The sequence below is a fragment of the Dermochelys coriacea genome, chromosome 25 (genome assembly GCF_009764565.3).
Source record: "Dermochelys coriacea isolate rDerCor1 chromosome 25, rDerCor1.pri.v4, whole genome shotgun sequence".
NCBI lineage: Eukaryota > Metazoa > Chordata > Testudines > Dermochelyidae > Dermochelys > Dermochelys coriacea.
The window spans coordinates 1,587,649-1,609,567 of NC_050092.1; the positions used below are offsets into that span (position 1 = coordinate 1,587,649).

At 46.0% G+C, this 21,919-nt stretch overlaps 1 protein-coding gene across 2 annotated transcripts in view; it reads right to left on the bottom strand.

The window, feature by feature from the left end:
- LOC119848535 (excitatory amino acid transporter 5-like) overlaps positions 1-21,919 on the bottom strand; it is a 96,018-nt gene that overhangs the window by 24,827 nt on the left and 49,272 nt on the right. For both annotated transcript variants that reach the window (XM_038384506.2, XM_043502864.1), the window contains exons 4-7: positions 13,779-13,821; positions 11,046-11,268; positions 5,922-6,021; positions 337-570 (exon numbers count right to left, since the gene is read on the bottom strand). In XM_038384506.2, coding sequence (XP_038240434.1) covers positions 337-570; positions 5,922-6,021; positions 11,046-11,268; positions 13,779-13,821 — 600 coding nt within the window. The remainder of the gene's footprint in view (positions 1-336; positions 571-5,921; positions 6,022-11,045; positions 11,269-13,778; positions 13,822-21,919) is intronic.

Below are 21,919 nucleotides of genomic sequence, written 5' to 3' on the forward strand. Positions count from 1 at the left end.
GGAGGGGTTTAAACAATGGGTAAGTATCGTAACTCTCCCATAGTTCAAATAGAATCATAGACTATCAGGGTTGGAAGGGACCTCAGGAGGTCATCTAGTCCAACCCCCTGCTCAAAGCAGGACCAATCCCCAACTAGCTGAAAAGAGTTTGCTAAAGTATTTCCCTTGCAAGAATATCACATGAGTGATTAGTATATTACTCAGCAAACCCCTGTGTTAAACCAAGGATGAAAACATTTATACACACCCTAGACATGAATAATGAAACCAGCTTCCCTCTCAGCTGGAACAATGGAATGTCTGTGACGAATGATGACCAGACCCACTTTGTCATACCTGGATGATGTCGCGAGGGCGATCAGCAGGGCTTGCAGTATTCCCCGGATGAAAGCGAACGGGTTTTTCCTGGTAATGAGTGCAAAAAGCAAAGGCAAGAGGATAAGTCCATGGATGACTAGCCCTGTCACCACTGTTATGGCATAGAGTCCCAATTTCTTTCCAATCGCAGCTGGATCCTCCATTTCCAAAATCTTCCCAGCAATGAGAAACACAATGCCAAATGGGAAGTACCTGCAATAAGAATAGTAAAAATTTGCTCATTGGGATAGGAACATAGCAAATGTCATAACAGAAAAGACCATCCTGTCCTGCTAGAGCAGTGGAGGGCAACCTGCATGCGGTCCATCAGCGTAATCACTGGCAGGCCCCCAGACAGTTCATTTACATTTGCACGGCCACCTGCAGCTCCCAGTGGCTGTGGTTCGCCATTCCTGGCCAATTGGAGCTACGGGAAGCGGTGCAGGCCGCAGGGCCGTGCTGGTCACCGCTTCCCACAGCTCCCGTTGGCCAGGAACGGCAAACCACGGCCACTGGGAGCTGTGAGCAGCTGTGCAAATGTAAACATTCTAGCAGCATGCCAGCGATTACCCTGACAGGCTGTGTGTGGCTTGCAGGCCGCCGGTTGCCTACCCCTGTTCTAGAGTGTCTCCAGGTGTAGCCAAATGTTGTATAAACCAGAGAAAGGTATAAAATTCCACATTATGAATCCAACCGACTGCACAATGTTATGCCATGTGGTGAGATGGGGCATTAGATGGGGAGGGCTCTGGGTTACTACAGAGAATTCTTTCCCAGGTGTCTGGCTGGTGGGTCTTGTCCATATGCTCAGGGTCCATATTTGGGGTCATGAAGGAATTTTCCCTCCCATCAGATTGGCAGAGACCCTGAGGATTTTTCGCTTTCATGTGCAGCATGCGGCACAGGTCGCTTGCAGGTTAAAACTAGTATAAATGGTGGATTCTCTGTAACTTGAAGTCTTTAAACTGTGCTTTGAGGACTTCAGGACTCAGCCAGAGTTTAGGGGTCTATTTCAGGAGTGGGTGGGTAAGGTTCTGTTGCCTGTGATGTGCAGGAGGTCAGACTATATGATCACAATGGTCCCTTCTGACTAAAGTCTATGAGAGCTCCTCTTGACCCAAGCTGCTTATCCTTTTATATCCTGAAGTATGAGAATTAGTTCTTATTTTTTTCCTAGCTAATGTAACTTCTGAGGCTCTTCTTACTACAGAGAACCAGTAGCCTCATCTCTTTTTAGTTAATCTTGAAACAAACCTTCTATTGCTGGAAGCGAGATTTCGATCTCCTTTTTCTCTCTCCACCCAACTTTACCAAATTGAAACTAGGCATTGAAACTTCCCGGGGTGATATTTTACCAGGGTAGAGTTTTTCAGAAGAATTTGAGGCAAAGTGGACAAGGCATTTGGGAGCTGTGGGTTTAAAATATGATATTCCAAAGAGTTTGGACAACGTTCCAAACAGACTATGCTGACAGCTTGTGCCACACGCTCTCAAAGAAACTGCGGAACCAACATCCTCTACAGCAAACAGGGAAAGATTAAGAATGAGCTCTCAAAACTGGATACTCTCATAAAAAACCAACCTTCCAAACAAAATTCTTCGTGGCTGGACTTTACAGAAACAAGACAAGCCATTTACAACACACACTTTGCTTCTCTACAAAAGAAAAAGGACACTAAGCTATCTAAACTACTACATGCCACAAGAGGCCACAACAGTGGTTCCCTTAACCCACCCAGCAATATTGTTAATCTATCCAACTATGCTCTTAGCCCAGCAGAATAATCTGTCCTATCTCGGGGCCTCTACTTCTGCCCCTCCACTCCCACGAACATGATACAGTTCTGTGGTGACCTAGAATCCTATTTTCGACATCTCCGACTCAAGAAATATTTCCAATAGACCTCTGAGCAACGTACTAACACACAGAGACCTTCCTACCAAGACTGCAAAAAGAAGGATTCTGGGTGGACTCCTCCTGAAGATCGAAACAACAGACTGGACTTCTACATAGAGTGCTTCCTTCAATGTGCATGGGCTGAAATTGTGGAAAAGCAGCATCACTTGCCCCATAACCTCATCCGTGCAGAACACCATGCCATCCACAGCCTCAGAAACAACTCTGACATCATAATCAAAAAGGCTGACAAAGAAGGTGCTGTTGTCATCATGAATAGGTCGGAATATGAACAAGAGGCTGCTAGGCAGCTCTCCAACACCACTTTCTACAAGCCATTACCCTCTGATCCCACTGAGGGCTACCAAAAGAAACTACACCATTTGTTCAAGAAACTCCCTGAAAAAGCACAAGAACAAATCCGCACAGATACACCCCTGCAACCCCGACCGGGGTATTCTATCTGCTACCCAAGATCCATAAAACTGGAAATCCTGGACGCCCCATCATCTCAGGCATTGGCACCCTGACAGCAGGATTGTATGGCTATGTAGACTCCCTCCTTGGGCCCTACGCTACCAGCACTCCCAGCTATCTTCGAGACACCACTGACTTCCTGAGGAAACTACAATCCATCAGTGATCTTCCTGAAAACACCATCCTAGCCACTATGGATGTTGAAGCCTCTACACCAACATTCCACACAAAGATGGACTACAAGCTGTCAGGAACAGTATCCCCGATAATGTCACAGCAAACCTGGTAGCTGAACTTTGTGACTTTGTCCTCACCCATAACTATTTCACATTTGGGGACAATTTATACCTTCAAATCAGCAGCACTGCTATGGGTACCCACATGGCCCCACAGTATGCCAACATTTTTATGGCTGACTTAGAACAACGCTTCCTCAGCTCTCGTCCTCTAATGCCCCTACTCTACTTGCACTACATTCATGATATCTTCATCATCTGGACCCATGGAAAAGAAGCCCTTGAGGAATTCCACCATGATTTCAACAATTTCCATCCCGCCATCAACCTCAGCCTGGACCAGTCCACATAAGAGAGCCACTTCCTGGACACTACGGTGCTAATAAGCGATGGTCACATAAACACCACCCTATACTGGAAACCTACTGACCGCTATGCTTACTTACATGCCTCCAGCTTTCATCCAGACCACACCACATGAGCCATTGTCTACAGCCAAGCTCTACGATACAACCGCATTTGCTCCAACCCCTCAGACAGAGACAAACACCTACACGATCTCTATCAAGCATTCTTACAACTACAATACCCACCTGCTGAAGTGACGAAACAGATTGACAGAGCCAGAAGAGTATCCAGAAGTTACCTACTACAGGACAGGCCCAACAAAGAAAATAACAGAACACCACTAGCCATCACCTTCAGCCCCCATCTAAACCTCTCCAACTCATCAAGGATCTACAACGTGTCCTGAAGGATGACCCATCACTCTCACAGATCTTGGGAGACAGGCCAGTCCTGGCTTACAGACAGCCCCCAACCTGAAGCAAATACTCATCAGCAACCTCACACCACACAACAGAACCACTAACCCAGGAACCTATCCTTGCAACAAAGCCCATTGCCAACTGTGTCCACATATTTATTCAGGGGACACCATCATAGGGCCTAATCACATCAGCCACGCTATCAGAGGCTCATTCACCTGCACATCTACCAATGTGATAGATGCCATCATGTGCCAGCAATGCCCCTCTGCCATGTACATTGGCCAAACTGGACAGTCTCTACGTAAAAGAACAAATGACACAAATCAGACGTCAAGAATTATAACATTCAAAAACCAGTCGGAGAACACTTCGATCTCTTTGGTCACTAGATTACAGACCTAAAAGTGGCAATTCTTCAACAAAAAAAATTTCAAAAACAGACTCCAAGGAGAGACTGCTGAATTGGTATTAATTTGCAAACTGGATACAATTAACTTAGGCTTGAATGAAGACTCGGAGTGGATGGGTCATTACACAAAGTAAAACTATTTCCCCATGTTTATTCTCCCCTCCCGCCCCCCCCCCCCCACTGTTCCTCAGACGTTCTTGTCAACTGCTGGAAATGGCCCACCTTGATTATCATTACAAAAGGTTCCCCCTCCCACCCCCCCTTCTCCTGCTGGTAATAGCTCACCTTACCTGATCACTCTCATTACAGTCTGTATGGTAACACCCATTGTTTCATGTTCTCTGTGTGTGTATATAAATCTCCCCACTGTATTTTCCACTGAATGCATCCGATGAAGTGAGCTGTAGCTCACGAAAGCTTATGCTCAAATAAATTTGTTCATCTCTAAGGTGCACAAGTCCTCCTTTTCTTATTCCAAAAATGATGAAGGTCAAATGCTACAGCTTGTGCAGGCTAGTTTGGGGCTTTGGAATAGGGAGAATTAATTAGTTATTCAATGTCCTTTCATATATTTATGAAGTTTCACAGCATTTTAAACACTGCATGTCAGCACCTACATGCTTTAGAAAGCATACATCTGCCCAATACAGTTGTTCTAAAACAAGTCCAGTGCTCGAGACAGTTTACAAAGCTATATATCTATATAACATAAACACACAAACCCCTATGTTCAAAGACCATTAAGATTATGGAGGCTACATCTACACTACAGCCAGGATGGACACACTCTGAGATCAATCCACCGGCGGTTGATTTAGCGGGTCTAAAGACACACCAAATCAACAGCAGATCGGTCTCCGGTCAACCCCTGTACTCTATCCCCAACGAGAAGAGTAAGGTAAGACAAGAGAAGAGTTTCTTCTGTCAACCCCCCGCGGTGTAAACCTTGTGGTAACTCGACCTAAGATACGTCAACTCCAGCTATGCGAACGTAGCTGGAGTTGCATAGCGTAAGTCTACTTACTGGGGTAGTATAGACATAGCCACAGTCAAGCACTCAAAGTTAAGGTAATATCAGAATTAAGGTTGCCTATGCAACTTTAATTTGGCCCCCATTGAGCATATGCACTATCAAGCACTCTTTGATTACATGCTTGCATACTATTTCCCCTCCTCTTCCCCCCCCCGACCCCTGTCTCATTCAGCACATGGTAGTCACTTGGTTTGCTGAATTCTAGTGCAAGAGGCCACATCAAGGTTTCATCTGAGAGTTTTCTAACCACAGTTAATGTGAACCAGTAACCTAGGCCATGTCTATACTCTTGTCACAGGCTGTGATTGCTTTGATCTAGCTAACTCACATACTCGTAGCAGGGAAGTTATGGCAGCATGTAACTAGCCCCCTGAGTACTTACCCAGGATTCAGGGTGGCTTGTACAGCCCACATTGAAGCAAACGCCTGCTACCAGCACTCAAGTGACCTAGATTAAAGCTGGCTCAGGTATGTCAACGTGAACTGCCATTGCACCTCCAATAGGAATCAGAATGATTATAAAATGAGAACGATTAACTCTCAGACGTAAGGGTATGAATAGGCCCATTTGATGAGACTTTCCAAATGTTTGCTTTTATGTTGACTGCAGAAGAGGGAATATTTTAACATCCTGAACTTACAGTTCCTGAACTTTTTTTTTTTGTAGCAATTTATCTGCAACTGGGCTTAACTGGGAGATATGAAAATACCCAAATCGAGTCAATCAGAATTATTTACTTACCAAGCCGCCATTGAGACAATCTTCATAACTGCTTCATTCAGACACTGGCACACGTTGACTAAAGGAGTTCCACGCTCACCCATTTTCCCTAGAAGGAGGCCTGCAACCAGACATGTTAACTTGAGTTACTAAATAGCATTGATATGGACCATAGAATCATAGGACTGGAAGGGACCTCAAGAGGTCATCTAGTCCAGTCCCCTGCATTATGGCAGGACTAATGTCCAATCTAAACCTCCGTTGCTGCAATTTAAGTCCATTGTTTCTTGTCCTATCCTCAGAAGTTAAGAACAACAATTTTTCTCCCTCCTCCTTGTAACAACCTTTTATGTACTTGTAAACTGTTATGTCCCTGCTCGGTCTTCTCTTTTCCAGACTAAACAAACACAGTTTTTTCAATCTTCCCTCATGGTCATGTTTTCTAGACATTTAATCATTTTGGTCGCTCTTCTCTGGACTTTCTTCAATTTGTCCACATCCTTCCTGAAATGTGGCATCCAGACCTGGACACAATACTCCAGTTGAGGCCTAATCAACGCGGAGTACAGCGGAAGAATTAGTTCTCGTGTCTTGCTTACAACACTCCTACTAATACATCCCAGAATGTTTGCTGCTGCTTCTTTTTTTTTTTTCTTTTTGCAACAGTGTTACACTGTTGACTCATTTAGCTTGTAATCCACTATCACCACCAGATCCCTTTCCATAGTACTCCTTCCTAAGTAGGCATTTCCCGTTTTGTATGTGTGCAACTGATTGTTCCTTCCTAAGTGGAGTACTTTGCATTTGTCCTTATTGAATTTCATCCTATTTACTTCAGATAGTTTCTCCAGTTTGTCCAGATCTTTTTGAATTATAATCATATCCTCCAAAGCATTTGCAACCCCTCCCAGCTTGGTATCATTCACAAACTTTAAGTGTATGCTCTATTCCATTATCTGAATCATTGATGAAGATATTGAACAGAATCGGACCCAGAACTGATCCTTTCGGGACCCCACTCATTATGTCCTTCCAGCATGACTGTGAACCACTGATAACTACTCTCTGGGAATGGTTTTCCAACCAGTTATGCACACCTTATAGTAGCTTCATCTATGTTGCATTTCCCTAGTTTGTTTAAGAGAAGCTCATGCAAGACAGTATCAAAAGCTTTACTAAAGTCAAGATATACCATGTTTACCACTTCCCCCATATCCACTAGGCTTGTTACCCTGTCAAAGAAAGTTATCAGGTTGGTTTGACAGGATTTGTTCTTGATAAATCCATGCTGACTCGGAGGTGAAAGTAAGCTGGTACGGTACAGTACACTGTGCCGCACTGGACCGGCTTCCCCGCTGGTGATTTAAAGGGCCCGGGGCTCGAGCCACTGTGGGGAGCCCCAGGCCCTTTAAATCACCACCAGAGCCCTGCCGCCACTACCCCAGGGCTCCAGCAGTGGGGCTCTGGTGGTGATTTAAAGGGCCAGGGGCTCCGGCTGCTGCGGGGAACCCTGGTCCCTTTAAAGTGCCACCCAAGCCCACTGCCGGAGCCCCAGGCTAGCAGTGGCAGGGCTCTGTTGGCGATTTAATGGGCCCAGAGATTTAAAGGCCCTGAATTTAAAGGCCTTTACATCTTGATTTAAAGGCTACACCTCTTCTGGTTGAGGCCACGCCCCCACTCAGGACTCCAGCGTACCGGTAAGTCCTTTAAGTTACTTTCACCCCTTTGCTGACTGTTATTTATCACCTTATTATCTTCTAGATTTTGCAAATTGATTGCTTAATTATTTGCTCCTTTATCTTTCTGTGTACAGAAGTTAAGCTGGACTGTTCTGTAGTTTCCTGGGTTGTCCTTATTTCCCATTTTATAGATGGGCATGAGATTTGCCCTTTTCCAGTCTTCTGGAATCTCTCCTGTCTTCCATGACTTTTCAAAGATAATCGCTAATGGCTCAGCTATCTCAGTCAGCTCCTTGAGTATTCTAGGATGTATTTCATCACTCCCTGATGACTTGAAGTTAAAAATTACTTAACTTGTTCTTTTCACAAGCAAAGACCTTCAGTCACTGGTGGCTGCAATATAGGGTCAATTGACAGACTCCCAAAAGGGCAAATTTCTAGTAGATATAAACATCCATGCAATTTATATTATATTATTATTATTTTTCATGTTTATTACAGTAGGACCTAGGGACCAGTCAAGAACAGGGCCCCAGTGTGATACTACACAAACACAGAGTCAAGGACAGTTCCCTACATCAAAGAGCTGGCAATCCAAGGCTATGTCTTTACTGCAAAGTTAGCTTGAGTTATCTATACTCGAGTTACCTCCTCTCCAGTTAGCCTCGCTTGAGGGAGAGTGGACACACTGCAAAATAACACTCAAGCTGCACAGAGTGATTGGCTCAGCAGCACAGAGCAGCTGTATCCCCACTGCATTATTTGCTCCAGCATCAGCAGCACTGAAGTGTCATACCCTTTCAAACTTCTGGGAGTCAGTTTAGGAACAACACTTGAATTATACCTTGAGCTGCTACTGCAGTGAAGACAAACCCAAAGTAGAAAGTCAGACACTGGGCAGGGAAGAGGGATATAACAAGCTTCGGACCTCTGTAAAATTTATCTGAACTTTATTTATCTGAACCCATATCCTGTCCCCACCCTCCCTGAAGTCATGTTATCTTTCCCTAACAACCCAGGCTTGTGATAGACTCATAGACTTTAAGGTCAGAAGGGATCATCATGATCATCTAGTCTGACCTCCTGCACATTGCAGGCCACAGAACCTCACTCACCCACTCCTGTGATAGACCCCTAACCTCTGGCTGAATGACTGAAGTCCTCAAAGCACAGTTTAAAGACTTCAGAGAAGTCTGATCTGGCCTCTTCTTTTGGGCAGGGAGCTGGAGGCCTACTTCACCACACCAAGCAGTAACTTCTAGAGGGAGGTGTACTGTTTTTCCTGCTCCTATTTGTTAGTAACAGAATAATCCATTTCCTGTGGCATTGACCCTTCAAAAGTTAGTTTTGTGAGATTAATACAGCCCATAATGCAACAGGCTAAACTCTCTCTCTTCTTGAATGAAAGGGGTTGCACCTTATTTCTACTATAGTACTGTATTTACCTAATAGCATGTGACATTGCCTATTTTTGTTTGATTCCATAATGACAAACCCTACTGTGTTGGTCATACTTAGGAGTCAAGACTGCTGGAGAAGCCATAACTCTCAATTTCCTAGCTTTTAACAAAATAAAAGTAGTTCTTCAAGTATCTGCCAATATGGTTCTCATGGCATGTGAGATCAAATTTACTGGAAAGCAGTATCTGCTAGGGCCACCCTGCTCCCTTGATGTCCTTGTGTCCCTCCATCCCCATGCAGATTAGGGCCATCTGACTTTGTTTCTTCTTACCGCCTATATGTGAGACAAAATGCCTTCAGTGCCAGCCTGCTTCTCAGTGATCCTACTGCAGTTAGTTGCTGGTGATTGGTTAGTGTAGTTGTTAGGTAGTCAGCTCTTTTCGTTTACCCATTGGCTTTACCAGCATTTAAAAAAAAAATTTCCTAGGTAGCTAGATGGCTTGGAGCCCCCTTGGAGTTGAGCTGCTACAGTAGAAGCTACTTCCACGGGTTTAAGCTATGCCCCTCCTTTGATGCTTCTATGCCACTCGATGATGGCCTCCATCCAGTCCCTTTCAGCTAGCACCCCAGTGAGATTCCACCCTGAGCACCAAGGCTGAGACACCCAAAAGACCCCAGTTATCAAGTTTGATCCATATGCCAATTTTCTCAAGAAGGGGTAGGAATGAGCATCACTCCAGAGACGAGAGAGAGGTCTCCTTCTCCAGGGCCTTCAGAATCAAGACACAAGAGGCAGCATGTGTTAGACTCGTCTCAAGCTCTGCAGCTGAGGGGCAGCTAATGATCTAAGATCCCTTTTGTGCCCTGATACCAGTATGAACAGAGTGCCTGTGGGTACCAGCTAAATCCAGTGAGCACCTTTCCTCTGGCTTTCTGGGTACCCAGCCCATCGATACCATCCTCCTTGTCGTCAATGGCCTGTTGAGCACAGAGTGACGTGTCTGTGGGCCTAGTACTGCAGTCACACTTGCTGGCTCATGTGACATCAGGAGTGCTAACTGGACCTTTGGCCACCAAATCCATGGCAACACATGTAGCAACTGGGCCATAAATACTGTCTACACCCCTCGCAGGTAGAAGAAATGCAGAAGCACCCTAATACACCAGAAAGGGTAGCCCTACACTAGCAGAGGTGTATTCCTTGGTCTTCTCCATCGGGATATAGTAAAGACTCATTGACTCATCCCCCTTCCCCTCCATGGGCACCACACGGGGAGTAAGGGAGGGCAAGAGGTAGGACTGCTGTGTGTTGAGCATCTATTCAACCTACCCTTTGAAAGATGGCCCAGGAGGATCTAAATATTTATTATAGTTGCTTTAATTTGTAAGTTACACTGAGCCATTGACGTGAAACTCCAGAGAACCCCTAGATAAGCCACAGAGGAGTAGGATATTAAGTCGGTATGGGCTTAACTGAGATCCTTCCACTTAGCAGGACAGGGGAGTTAGCTATTCCCCTGCTGTGCTGACGGGAGGGAGGAAGTTACTCCTCCTTCCCATGCACCCAGCCAGCAGCTCTAGCTGGAGGTGGGGGCTGTGGAGCCAAGGTTCCTCCATCTTCACCTCCTCTCTGCCACTTGCTCATGGGGAAGGGGTGTGCACTGGGTTAGTTGCCCTCATGTACCAAGTAAAGGCTAGTCCAGTGGTTTTCAAATGTTTTGTATTGGTGACCAACACGAAAGCTTATGTTGAGATAAATTGGTTAGTCTCTAAGGTGCCACAAGTACTCCTTTTCTTTTTGCAAAATTATTTAAAACACTTAATAAAGAGCCTATTTTCAATAATTATTACCCATATTAATAGAATTACTTGTAAATTCTCACAAAATGCATCTTGTACTGGGAATACATGGAGAAGAAACCCTGCCTTGTTAAGTACGAACACAGAGGTTTAAATCAACGCAACCTTAACTATGGAGCTGCTATGATGCCTCCATAATTAAATGCCTCCAAATAACACTTGATCAGTGGGTAGCATGAAATCTGACTCTGTATTTGGCAAGTACCTATTGTAGCAGAGAAGATAACAATCCCCAAGACATTCATTTCACTGCTGGCCCCAGGCAGGGTCCGGTAGGTCATTTCCGGAGAGGGGGTGATCTCAAGAAGCACAGGCCTTTGAATTTTGGGATTTTCATCATCAGGTACAAAGTAAATGAAGCTGAGAGGTTTCCCTGGAATCTTTGGAAAGCCTGAAGATTTTACCACTGGGATGAGAACTGTTCGATACTGCAATAAAACCGAAGAAATTAAAAGATAATGGCCTACTAGCAAAGGACTGGATTGTGTGCCATTACCATTGACTGGTGCCAGTTCAAGCCCAAAAACTGCAAGGGGGGAGCTTGTTCTGCATAAGGGAGAGAGATATAAAGATCAGCTTGAATTATCTCTGAAAATAAAAGAGACGAGCTGTGACCTGAGCAAGAAACCAGGATGGGAAAGTGTTTTTGTTCCCTTCAGATCACAGCCCAAGCATCCCTGTATGCAGTGTACAGGATGCACTTGAAGGTACATGTACAGGTCACTTACCTGCATGATAGGGTGACATATGTCCTGTTTTGGCTGGAACAGTCCATTTTAAGCCCTGTCCCTGATGTCCCGATTTTTGTGTGTGTACAAAACTGGGCATTTATCCCATTTGCTCTTGTCAACTGAGCATCAGCAAAAGCAAATGGGACAAATGCCCAGTTTTGCAAAAAAAATGGGGCTTTCCCCCTCCTGGGGCATGGAGGAATGTTTGGGGGGAGTGAGTGGCAATGCCAGCCTCACCAAGAGGACAGGGCCATCCCTACCCATACGCAAAGTACGCAGCTGCGTGGGGCACCAGGAAATTTGGGGCACCACATTTCCTGGTGCCCTGAACAGCTGTCTGCTGCTCCAGCCCCTGCCCTCTTCCCCATGGCCCCCACCCCTGCTCCACCCCCAACCTGCCTCTTTCTGCCCCCGCCCCCACTCCCCTGAGGACTCCAGAAGCAGTCCTGCCTGTCTTCACTGGCGGCGGTAAGTAGAGCCACCCGGCCCCAGCCTGCTCCACTCCCCTGGCTCCCAGCGGTGCTGTTGGCGAGTGCTGGGGGGCGGTTCTCCCTCCCCCCAAGCCTGGGAGCCAGGGGCGCGGAGCAGGCTGGGGCAGGGTCACTCCACTTCCCACAGGAAGTGGGCAGCCCCTCCTTCCCCACACTGCGGAGGCCTGGGGCAGGGTCCCACACAGCCCCCGGTGGGGGGGGCTACATAGGGCACCAAAATAGCTATGGACAGTCCTGCTGGAGGGGCTCGCTCAAGCAGTGACACCAGGGCCCAGGTCAGCCCTGCGTATGGGGTGCGTCCCCTAAGGCTCAAGCCAGCTCTGCATGGGGGCGGGGGGCAGCTCAGATGAGCAGCTCAGGCTGTGCTGACAACTGCCCCCAGCTAGGAGGGGTCGGCCTTGCTTTGCAGTCACCAGGACAGCGTTCCCTATGTCTCCCTCGCATTTCTCTCTCTTGCCTTTTTGCTTCACTCTCTTTTTTTCTTCCCTTGCTCATTGATCTTGTGATCGTTCCCCCTGACTTTTTCAGTCTATTTCTTGCTCTATCCCACTTTTCTCGGTTGTGGAACAGTTCTTCTCTTTTCCTTCTCTCTTCCTCTTCAGATGTCTTCCCCTCTTGTGTTCCACATTCCAACCGCCCTGGGTTCTTCACCATCTCCCACATGCTTTCTTCTGCCTCACCCCCCCCCCAAAACATGCTCTTTCCTTCACCCCGCAATTACTGCCTCCCTAGGAAAACCTAGCAACTACCAACCACAGGTGCACGTTCGCCTGAAATAGGCTGGTACCTGCTGCAGGCTCCCTCTACCCAATCCACACGGTCCTTGTGACACAGCCTCCACCCTGCAGAATCCACACGTGCCAGTCTGCCTCCCCTCCCCATCCCCACCACACATGCAGCCTCCTTCCCCTAGGCCACTCCCGCACCCACAGAAAGGCTCATTCTCCCTCCCTGCTCCGGTTCCCATCCATTCTCCCTTTCCGGCCTCCTCACTCTTCCTTTCTCACCCTCCTCCCAGCTCTCTGCCCTTCCTGCCCCTCTACCTCCTGGTGATTCCCCACCCATACCCCAACATGCCCCTCGGGTTGGGGATGGCTTGTTTGGACAGGAGGCAGAAGCTCTGCTGTTCGCCCTTTCCCTGCAGGCTCTACTATCTGGTACCAACAGGAGCTCCAACCAGAGATAAAGCAAATGGCTTGGTTTAGAGCAGAATTAATGGCCAGATTTTCAAAGGAGTTGAGCCCTGTGGGTCTTCAGGAAATCTGGCCCTAGGCAATGAGAACGGCGAGTGGCTCGTTCTAGTGGAGAGCAGAAGACCCTTTTCATTTTTAACTCCCAATGTGTATGGAGGCTGAGTCTGGAGAGGACATATCACCAGCGAGGAAACCCCCACCCACCAACTGTGCAGCCTCCCAGCCAGGAAGGCTGAAAGCCTGGCCAGGGCACATGTGCAGCCCCAGCACACATGGCTGGGTTGAAGCTTCCAGTCATGAGTCACGAGATGGGATCCACCCTTGTGACGAGCCACAGTCACTGTGGGTGAGTGTGGAAGGGGGGATGCTTCTTCCCGGCCAGGCTCCTATGGCAAAAGGTGCTAATCACTGATATTGAGAGAGCCACCCAAGCCCACAGGGCTGCCCATGTGGACCCATCCCCACGAGGCTGTTCTCATTGTTCTCAGGAGCCTAGAGATGACTCAGAATCAAGGGAACTCACCTGCTGGAATGAAGCCTCAATCAGGTTAGAAGGAAACATATTTCTGTAAGATATGAATGATACAGGAATGAATCAGCTGCATGAGCTTGAAAAGAAACGAGAACCTCTTTGCAGGATTAACATTCGTGGAATTAAGGCAAATAAAGTACATTATGGCTCATGTTCATTCAGTTCTACTGCCCCCGGTCCAAGTTTAAATCAGGAGCAGAAATGGGATTGAAAAATCAAGTGATAATACGGCCATTGAGCCAATTATGTAAACCCAGAGGTTAATGTTGTATTTCTGAGAACCCATTTCTCATAGGATTAACTAGGTGTTTTCATTGGCTATTGGGCCAAATCCTGCAGTCTTTACCTAGGGAAAACTCCAGGTAACATGGATGGGAGATTTACAGGAGTAGGGACTGAAGGATTTGGCCCACAGATATGCTCAACATTGTAAATTCAGCAGGGGGAAGGCAGCAGTGGCATGAGTTTTGTGGAACTTCTCAAAAAATTGACTGCAAAATCCTTAACATCACATCCACCATACTCTCTCCACTGCCAATAGAACAGCCATACAGTCCCTGAAATCTAACCACCAGATAGTGATCGAACCAGCAAAAGGGTCCTCAACCATGGTGATTACGTTAACGAGGCCAACTGACAACTCTGACACCAACTACTATAAAGAACTCAAAAATGACTCTATACCACAATTCACCCAGGAATTTAAGGACATAATCAAATCCTTCCCCAAATAACTCCAAGAGAAACTCTACAAACTCATCCCCATGAACACGCCCTAGGGACCTTCTTTTCCTCCAGAAACCCCACAACATTAACAGCCTCCCTTAGAACACCATCTTTGCCCCCATCGATGTCACTTCCCTGTACACCAATGTCCCTCACAATGACAGCATCGCTGCCTGCCTCAAATAGCTACACGACAATGGACAACACTCAGAGATCCAGCCCAAACACCTCACCAAAGTTCTCCATTTCGGCCTCTCCCAATTTTACATTCAATAACAAACACTTGTCCAGACCATGGGAACAACCCCGGGTACTAGGATGGCTCCCCACTGTGCCAACCTCTTCATGTGCCACCTTGAAGAATAATTTCTGGACAAATGCACCAAGAAACCAGTGACCTACCTGAGACATCGATGATACTTTTGTCCTCTGGACAGATGACTTAAACTCCCTCACAAATTTTCACAACAACTTCAATCACCTCCACCCATCCACCCATCTCTCTGGGACCTTCCCATGCCAACATCAACCTGCCAGCCACCACAATCAGCTTCAACAAAGGAATCCTACAGACAACTATATACAAAAAACACACAATCACCATGCCTACCTTCACATGTCCAGTAACCACCCCAAACTCACCAAGAAATCTGTTTGCTGCAGCCAGGCACTCACATACCACAGAATATGCTTGGAGGAGAAAGTCCGGGATACAGACCTTAACACGCTTGAAACCACCTTCACCAAACAAGGGCACCCCACCAGAGAAGTAGATTGCATCATGGACTGGGCCACCCAAATGCCCTGAGAGAACCTGCTTGAATACAGAAATAAAACCCCTTCTGACCCCACACCCCTCGTTGTCACCTACCACCCCCATCTGGAACCCATATAGAGTATCATCAAACAACTACAACCCATATTTGATGGGGACCTCATCCTGAAAGAAATTTTTCCTGAACCCCCACTTCTGACCTTCAAACACCCTGCAACCTCTCCAAGCTCAGCATCAGAAGTACGCTCTCCATTGATCAGGACCCACCAACTCAAAGCAGCACCAGACCCTGCCAGAACAACAGATGCAAAACCTGCAGCCATATCTCCACTGCTATGATGATCAACACCCCCCACAACACACCTTTCAAGATCTATGGATCCTACACATGCCTATCACAACATCTCGTGTACCTCGTCCAGTGCACTAAAAATGCCCACAAAACAGCTGTGTGGGTGAAATCAGACAATCGCTACACTCTTGAATTAACTTACACAGGAAAATGATAAAAGACAAAAACACCCCATCCCCTGGGAGCTTAAATTCATTACTCTGCTAGACACTAAAAATCACGGACTGACAAGAGACACTGGATTTAGGCCCTGTCTACAATGGCAAGTCTCTGCGCAGTAAAGCAGCTGTGAGTGCGGTAACTCCTGAGGGGAGCACATGGCCAAGCCACTGAGAGTGCAGAAACTGCGCAGTTGCAGCGCTCTAAAAACCCACCCCGATGAGAGGCGTACAGCTCCCTGTGCCGGGGGTACGGTGCTGCAAAGCAACAGACATTGATGTTAAATCTTCATAGTGCATCGTCTGCACCGATCACAATCACCTCCTAGCATTATGAGCACTGCACTCCCAAGCATAGCAACAAATATTAATGGCTTTCAGCTTCAAATTGCTGCCTCAAGGTACCCCTGATCCTTATGGCCTTGTGCCGTGCCCCTCTAATAGCCCTGGTCTCTGGCTGTTCAAACTCAGCCTCCAGGCACTGAGCCTCTGTGATCCAGCCCTGAGTGAAGCTTTCACCTTTCCCTTCGCAAATATTATGGAGCATACAGCATGTGGCTATAAGCCTAGGATTATTGTCATCAGCCAGGTCCAGCCTCCCACAGCAGCAGCACCAGCAGGCCTTTAAAAGGCCAAAAGCGCACTCCACAGTCATTCTGCACTTGCTTAGCTTGTTGTTGAACTGCTCCTTGCAGCTGTCAAAGTGCCCCATTTATGGCTTTATAAGCCATGGCATTAAGGGGTAGGCAGGGTCTCCCAGGATCACAATGGGCATTTTGACTTCCCCTATGGTGATTTTCTGGTCCAGGAAGAAAGTCCCTGCTTGCAGCTTCCTGAACAGGCCAGTGTTCCAAAACATGCATGCGTCGTGCACCTTTCCGGGCCAGCCTGTGTTAATGTCTGTGAAATTCCCTCAGTGATCTACAAGCACCTGGAAAACCATAGAGAAATACCCCTTCCAATTAATGTACTTGGTAGCTAGGTCGTCTGGTGTCAGAATTGGAATGTGCTTGCCATCGATCGCCCCTCCGCAGTTAGAGAAGCCTATTTGTGCAAAGCCATCCACAATGTCACACACATTGCCTACAGTCACGGTCTTTTGGGGCAGGATGCGATTAATGCCCCAGCACACTTCAGTCAACATGAGTCCAATGGTCAACTTTCCCACTGCGAACTGGTTAGCGACCAATCGGTAGCAGTCTGGAGTAGCCAGCTTCCACAGTGCAATTGCCACGTGCTTCTCCAGCAACAGGGCAGCTCTCATTCTCGTGTCCTTGCACTGCAATGCTAGGGTGAGTTCATCACACAGTCCCATGAATGTGGCTTTCCTCATCCAAAAGTTCTGTAGCCACTGCTTATCATGCCAGACTTGCATAAAGATGTGATCCCACCACTCAGTGCTTGTTTCCTGAGCCCAAAAGCGGCATTCCACAGTGGTCAGCACCTCCATGAATGCCACAAGCAATCTTGTGTCGTAGCTACTACGTGTGGCAAGATCAGTGTCACATTCCTCTTGCCTTTGTAGTTTAAGGATTAACTCCACTGCCACTCATGATGTGCTGGTCAGAGTGAGCAGCATCCTAGTCAGCAGCTCAGGATCCATTCCTGAAGCCCGAAGAGATAGAGCACACAGTGCACAAACCATTGAAAGATTGCACCAAATGCGGACGGAAGCCCAGGGATTGCTGGGATGCGAAGCAATGCATCATGGGTCATTGGGACAGAACCCAGGATGCCCTGTGACCCCTTCCACCTTCCCACAACTCTTAGCGGCAGAAGAGGAAGAGATGCTTGGTGGGACAGCTGCCCAGAGTGCACCGCTCCGAATAGCTCTGCAAGTGCTATGTCAGGGTTCCTTCCCCACTCTGAACTCTAGGGTACAGATGTGGGGACCTGCATGAAAACCTCCTAAGTTTACTTTTACCAGCTTAGGTTAAAGCTTCCCCAAGGTACAAACTATTTTACCTTTTGCCCTTGGACTTTTGCTGCCACCTCCAAACGTCTAATCGGGATTTTTATTAGGAAAGAGATGTTTGGAAATGTCTTTCCCCCCAAAATCCTCACCAAAACCTTGCACCCCTCTTCCTGGGGAAGGTTTGGTAAAAAACCTGACCAATTTGCATAGGTGACCACAGACCCAAACCCTTGGATCTTAAGAACAATGAAAAAGCATTCAGTTTCTTAAAAGAAGAATTTTAATAGAAGAAAAAGTAAAAAGAATCACCTCTGTAAAATCAGGATGGTAAATGCCTTACAGGGTAATTATATTCAAAACATAGAGAATCCCTCTAGGCAAAACCTTAAGTTACAAAAAGACACAAAAACAGGAATATCCATTTCATTCAGCACAGCTTATTTTCTCAGCCATTTAAAGAAATCATCATCTAACGCATATCTAGCTAGATTATTTACTAAGTTCTAAGACTCCATTCCTGTTCTGTCTCCGGCTAAAGACACCCAGACCCTTTGTTTTTCCCCCCATCCAGCTTTGAAAGTATCTTGTCTCCTCATTGGTCATTTTGGTCAGGTGCCAGCAAGGTTATCCTAGCTTCTTAGCCCTTTACAAGTGAAAGGGTTTTTCCTCTGGCCAGGAGGGATTTTAAAGGTGTTTACCCTTCCCTTTATATTTATGACATGCCACAAGGGTGAACACGCTATTGTGCAGGCAGCTGACAGTGTGAACACACCACAGCGGTTTCCCTTCAGCAGTCTCTGAGCGGCGCTGGAATTCCTGGTGCTGTCATTTTGCCAGTGTAGACACACCCTTATTGTTTATTACAACAATCTGTAACCCACGAACCCCCTCTTTTTGTCCTCTGACTGCAGAGGTGTTAATGGGCCACTCTACCTTGAATGGTCCCTTACAATATGTGCTAACTGCTTATGCTAAACAAGCTGTTCCTCCTTGCATTTTCCTGTGAGTTTTGCTGTAGTTCTTTTCCCAGACCAGAAGAAGAGCTCTGTGTGTCTCAAAAGTGTGTCTCTCTCACCACCAGAAGTTGATTCAATAAAAGATATTCCTTCACTCACCGAGTCTCTCTAATATCCTGGGCTACAACTACATGGCATACAAACTATTTCTCTACATTTCAGAATTAATTGATCGCTTAATAACCTGCTCCCTTCATGTCACTGGCTGGGCTCTGGTCACTCCTGCCAAAGCCTGGCTGCCAGACACAAGCCGCTCAGAGCCCTTGCTAGAGGCCTGCAGCTGGCTGGCTGAAGTGGGAGAGTGGAAGGAAGATGCATAGATACATAGATACTAAGGTCAGAAGGGACCATTCTGATCATCTAGTCTGACCTCCTGCACAATGCAGGCCACAGAATCTCACCCACCCACTCCTACAAAAAACCTCACCTGTGTCTGAGCTATTGAAGTCCTCAAATCATGGTTTAAAGACTTCAAGGAGCAGAGAATCCTCCAGCAAGTGATCCATGCCCCATGCTACAGAGGAAGGCGAAAAACCTCCAGGGCCTCTTCCAATCTGCCCTGGAGGAAAATTCCTTCCCAACCCCAAATATGGTGATCAGTTAAACCCTGAGTATATGGGCAAGATTCACCAGCCAGATACTACAGAAAATTCTTTCCTGGGTAACTCAGATTCCACACATCTAATATCCCATCACAGGCCATTGGGCCTATTTACCCTGAATATTTAAAGATCAATTAATTACCAAAATCCCGTTATCCCATCATACCAACTCCTCCATAAACTTATCAAGTTTAATCTTAAAGCCAGATAGATCTTTTGCCCCCACTGCTTCCCTTGGAAGGCTATTCCAAAACTTCACTCCTCTGATGGTTAGAAACCTTCATCTAATTTCAAGTCTAAACTTCCTGGTGGCCAGTTTATATCCATTTGTTCTTGTGTCCACATTGGTACTGAGCTTAAATAATTCCTCTCCCTCTCCAGTATTTATCCCTCTGATATATTTATAGAGAGCAATCATATCTTTTAGTTAGGCTAAACAAGCGAAGCTCCTTGAGTCTCCTTTCATAAGACAAGTTTTCCATTCCTCGGATCATCCTAGTAGCCCTTCTCTGTACCTGTTCAAGTTTCACTTCATCTTTTTTAAACATGGGAGACCAGAACTGCACAAAACTGCACACATTCCAGGTGAGGTCTTACCAGTGCCTTGTATAACGGTACTAAAACCTCCTTATCCCTACTGGAAATACCTCTCCTGATGCATCCCAAGACTGCATTAGCTTTTTTCACGGCCATATCACATTGGCGGCTCATAGACATCCTATGATCAACCAATACTCCAAGGTACTTCTCCTCCTCCGTTACTTTTAATTGATGCGTCCCCAGCTTATAACTAAAATTCTTATTATTAATCCCTAAATGCATGACCTTACACTTCTCACTATTAAATTTCATCCTATTATTATTACTTCAGTTTACAAGGTCATCCAGATCCTCCTGTATAATATCCCGATCCTTCTCTAAATTGGCAATACCTCCCAGCTTTGTATCATCTGAAAACTTTATTAGCACACTCCCACTTTTGGTGCCGAGGTCAGTAATAAAAAGATTAAATAAGATTGGTCCCAAAACTGATCCCTGAGGAACTCCACTGGTAACCTCCCTCCAGCCTGACAGTTCACCTTTCAGTAGGACCCGTTGTAGTCTCCCCTTTAACCAATTCCTTATCCACCTTTTGATGTTCATATTGATCCCCATCTTTTCCAATTTAACTAATAATTCCCCATGTGGCACGGTATCAAACACCTTACTGAAATCTAGGTAAATTAGATCCACTGTGTTTCCTTTGTCTAAAAAATCTGTTACTTTCTCAAAGAAGGAGATCAGGTTGGTTTGGCATGATCTACCTTTTGTAAAACCATGTTGTATTTTGTCCCATTTACCATTGACTTCAATGTCCTTAACTACTTTCTCCTTCAAAATTTTTTCCAAGACCTTGCATATTACAGATGTCAGACTAACTGGCCTGTAGTTACCCAGATCACCTTTTTTCCCTTTCTTAAAAATAGGAACTATATTAGCAATTCTCCAATCATGCAGTACAACTCCTGAGTTTACAGATTCATTAAAAATTCTTGCTAATGGGCTTGCAATTTCGGGTGCCAATTCCTTTAATATTCTTGGATGAAGATTATCTGGGCCCCCTGATTTAGTCCCATTAAGCTGTTTGAAACTAACAAATTTATTAGAGCATAAGCTTTCGTGAGCTACAGCTCACTTCATGCATCCGATGAAGTGAGCTGTAGCTCACGAAAGCTTATGCTCTAATAAATTTATTAGTCTCTAAGGTGCCACAAGTACTCCTTTTCTTTTTGCGAATACAGACTAACACGGCTGTTACTCTGAAAACTAAGCTGTTTGAGTTTCGCTTCTACCTCAGATATGGTAATATCTACCTCCATATCCTCATTCCCATTTGTCATGCTACCATTATCCCTAAGATCCTCTTTAGCCTTATTAAAGACTGAGGCAAAGTATTTGTTTAGATATTGGGCCATGCCTAGATTATCCTTAACCTCCACTCCATCCTCAGTGTTTAGCGGTCCCACTTCTTCCTTCTTTGTTTTCTTCTTATTTATGTGGCTATAGAACCTTTTACTGTTGGTTTTAATTCCCTTTGCAAGGTCCAACTCTACTTGACTTTTAGCCTGTCTCACTTTATCCCTACATGTTCTGACCTCAATAAGGTAGCTTTCCTTGCTGATCCCTCCCATCTTCCACTCCCTGTATGCTTTCTGCTTTTTCTTAATCACCTCTCTGAGATGCTTGCTCATCCAGCTTGGTCTACAACTCCTTCCTATGAATTTTTTCCCCTTTCTTGGGATGCAGGCTTCCAATAGCTTCTGCAGCTTTCATTTAAAGTAATCCCAGGCCTCCTCTACCTTTAGATTCATAAGTTCTTCAGTCCAATCCACTTCCCTTACTAATTTCCTTAATTTTTGAAAGTCAGCCCTTTTGAAATCAAAAACCCTAGTTGCAGATTTATTTTTGTTAATCCTTCCGTTCAGTTTGAACTGAATTAGCTCATGATCACTTGAACCAAGATTATCCCCTACAACCATTTCTTCTATGAGGTCTTCACTACTCACCAAAACCAAATCTAAAATGGCATCCCCTCTTGTCGGTTCAAC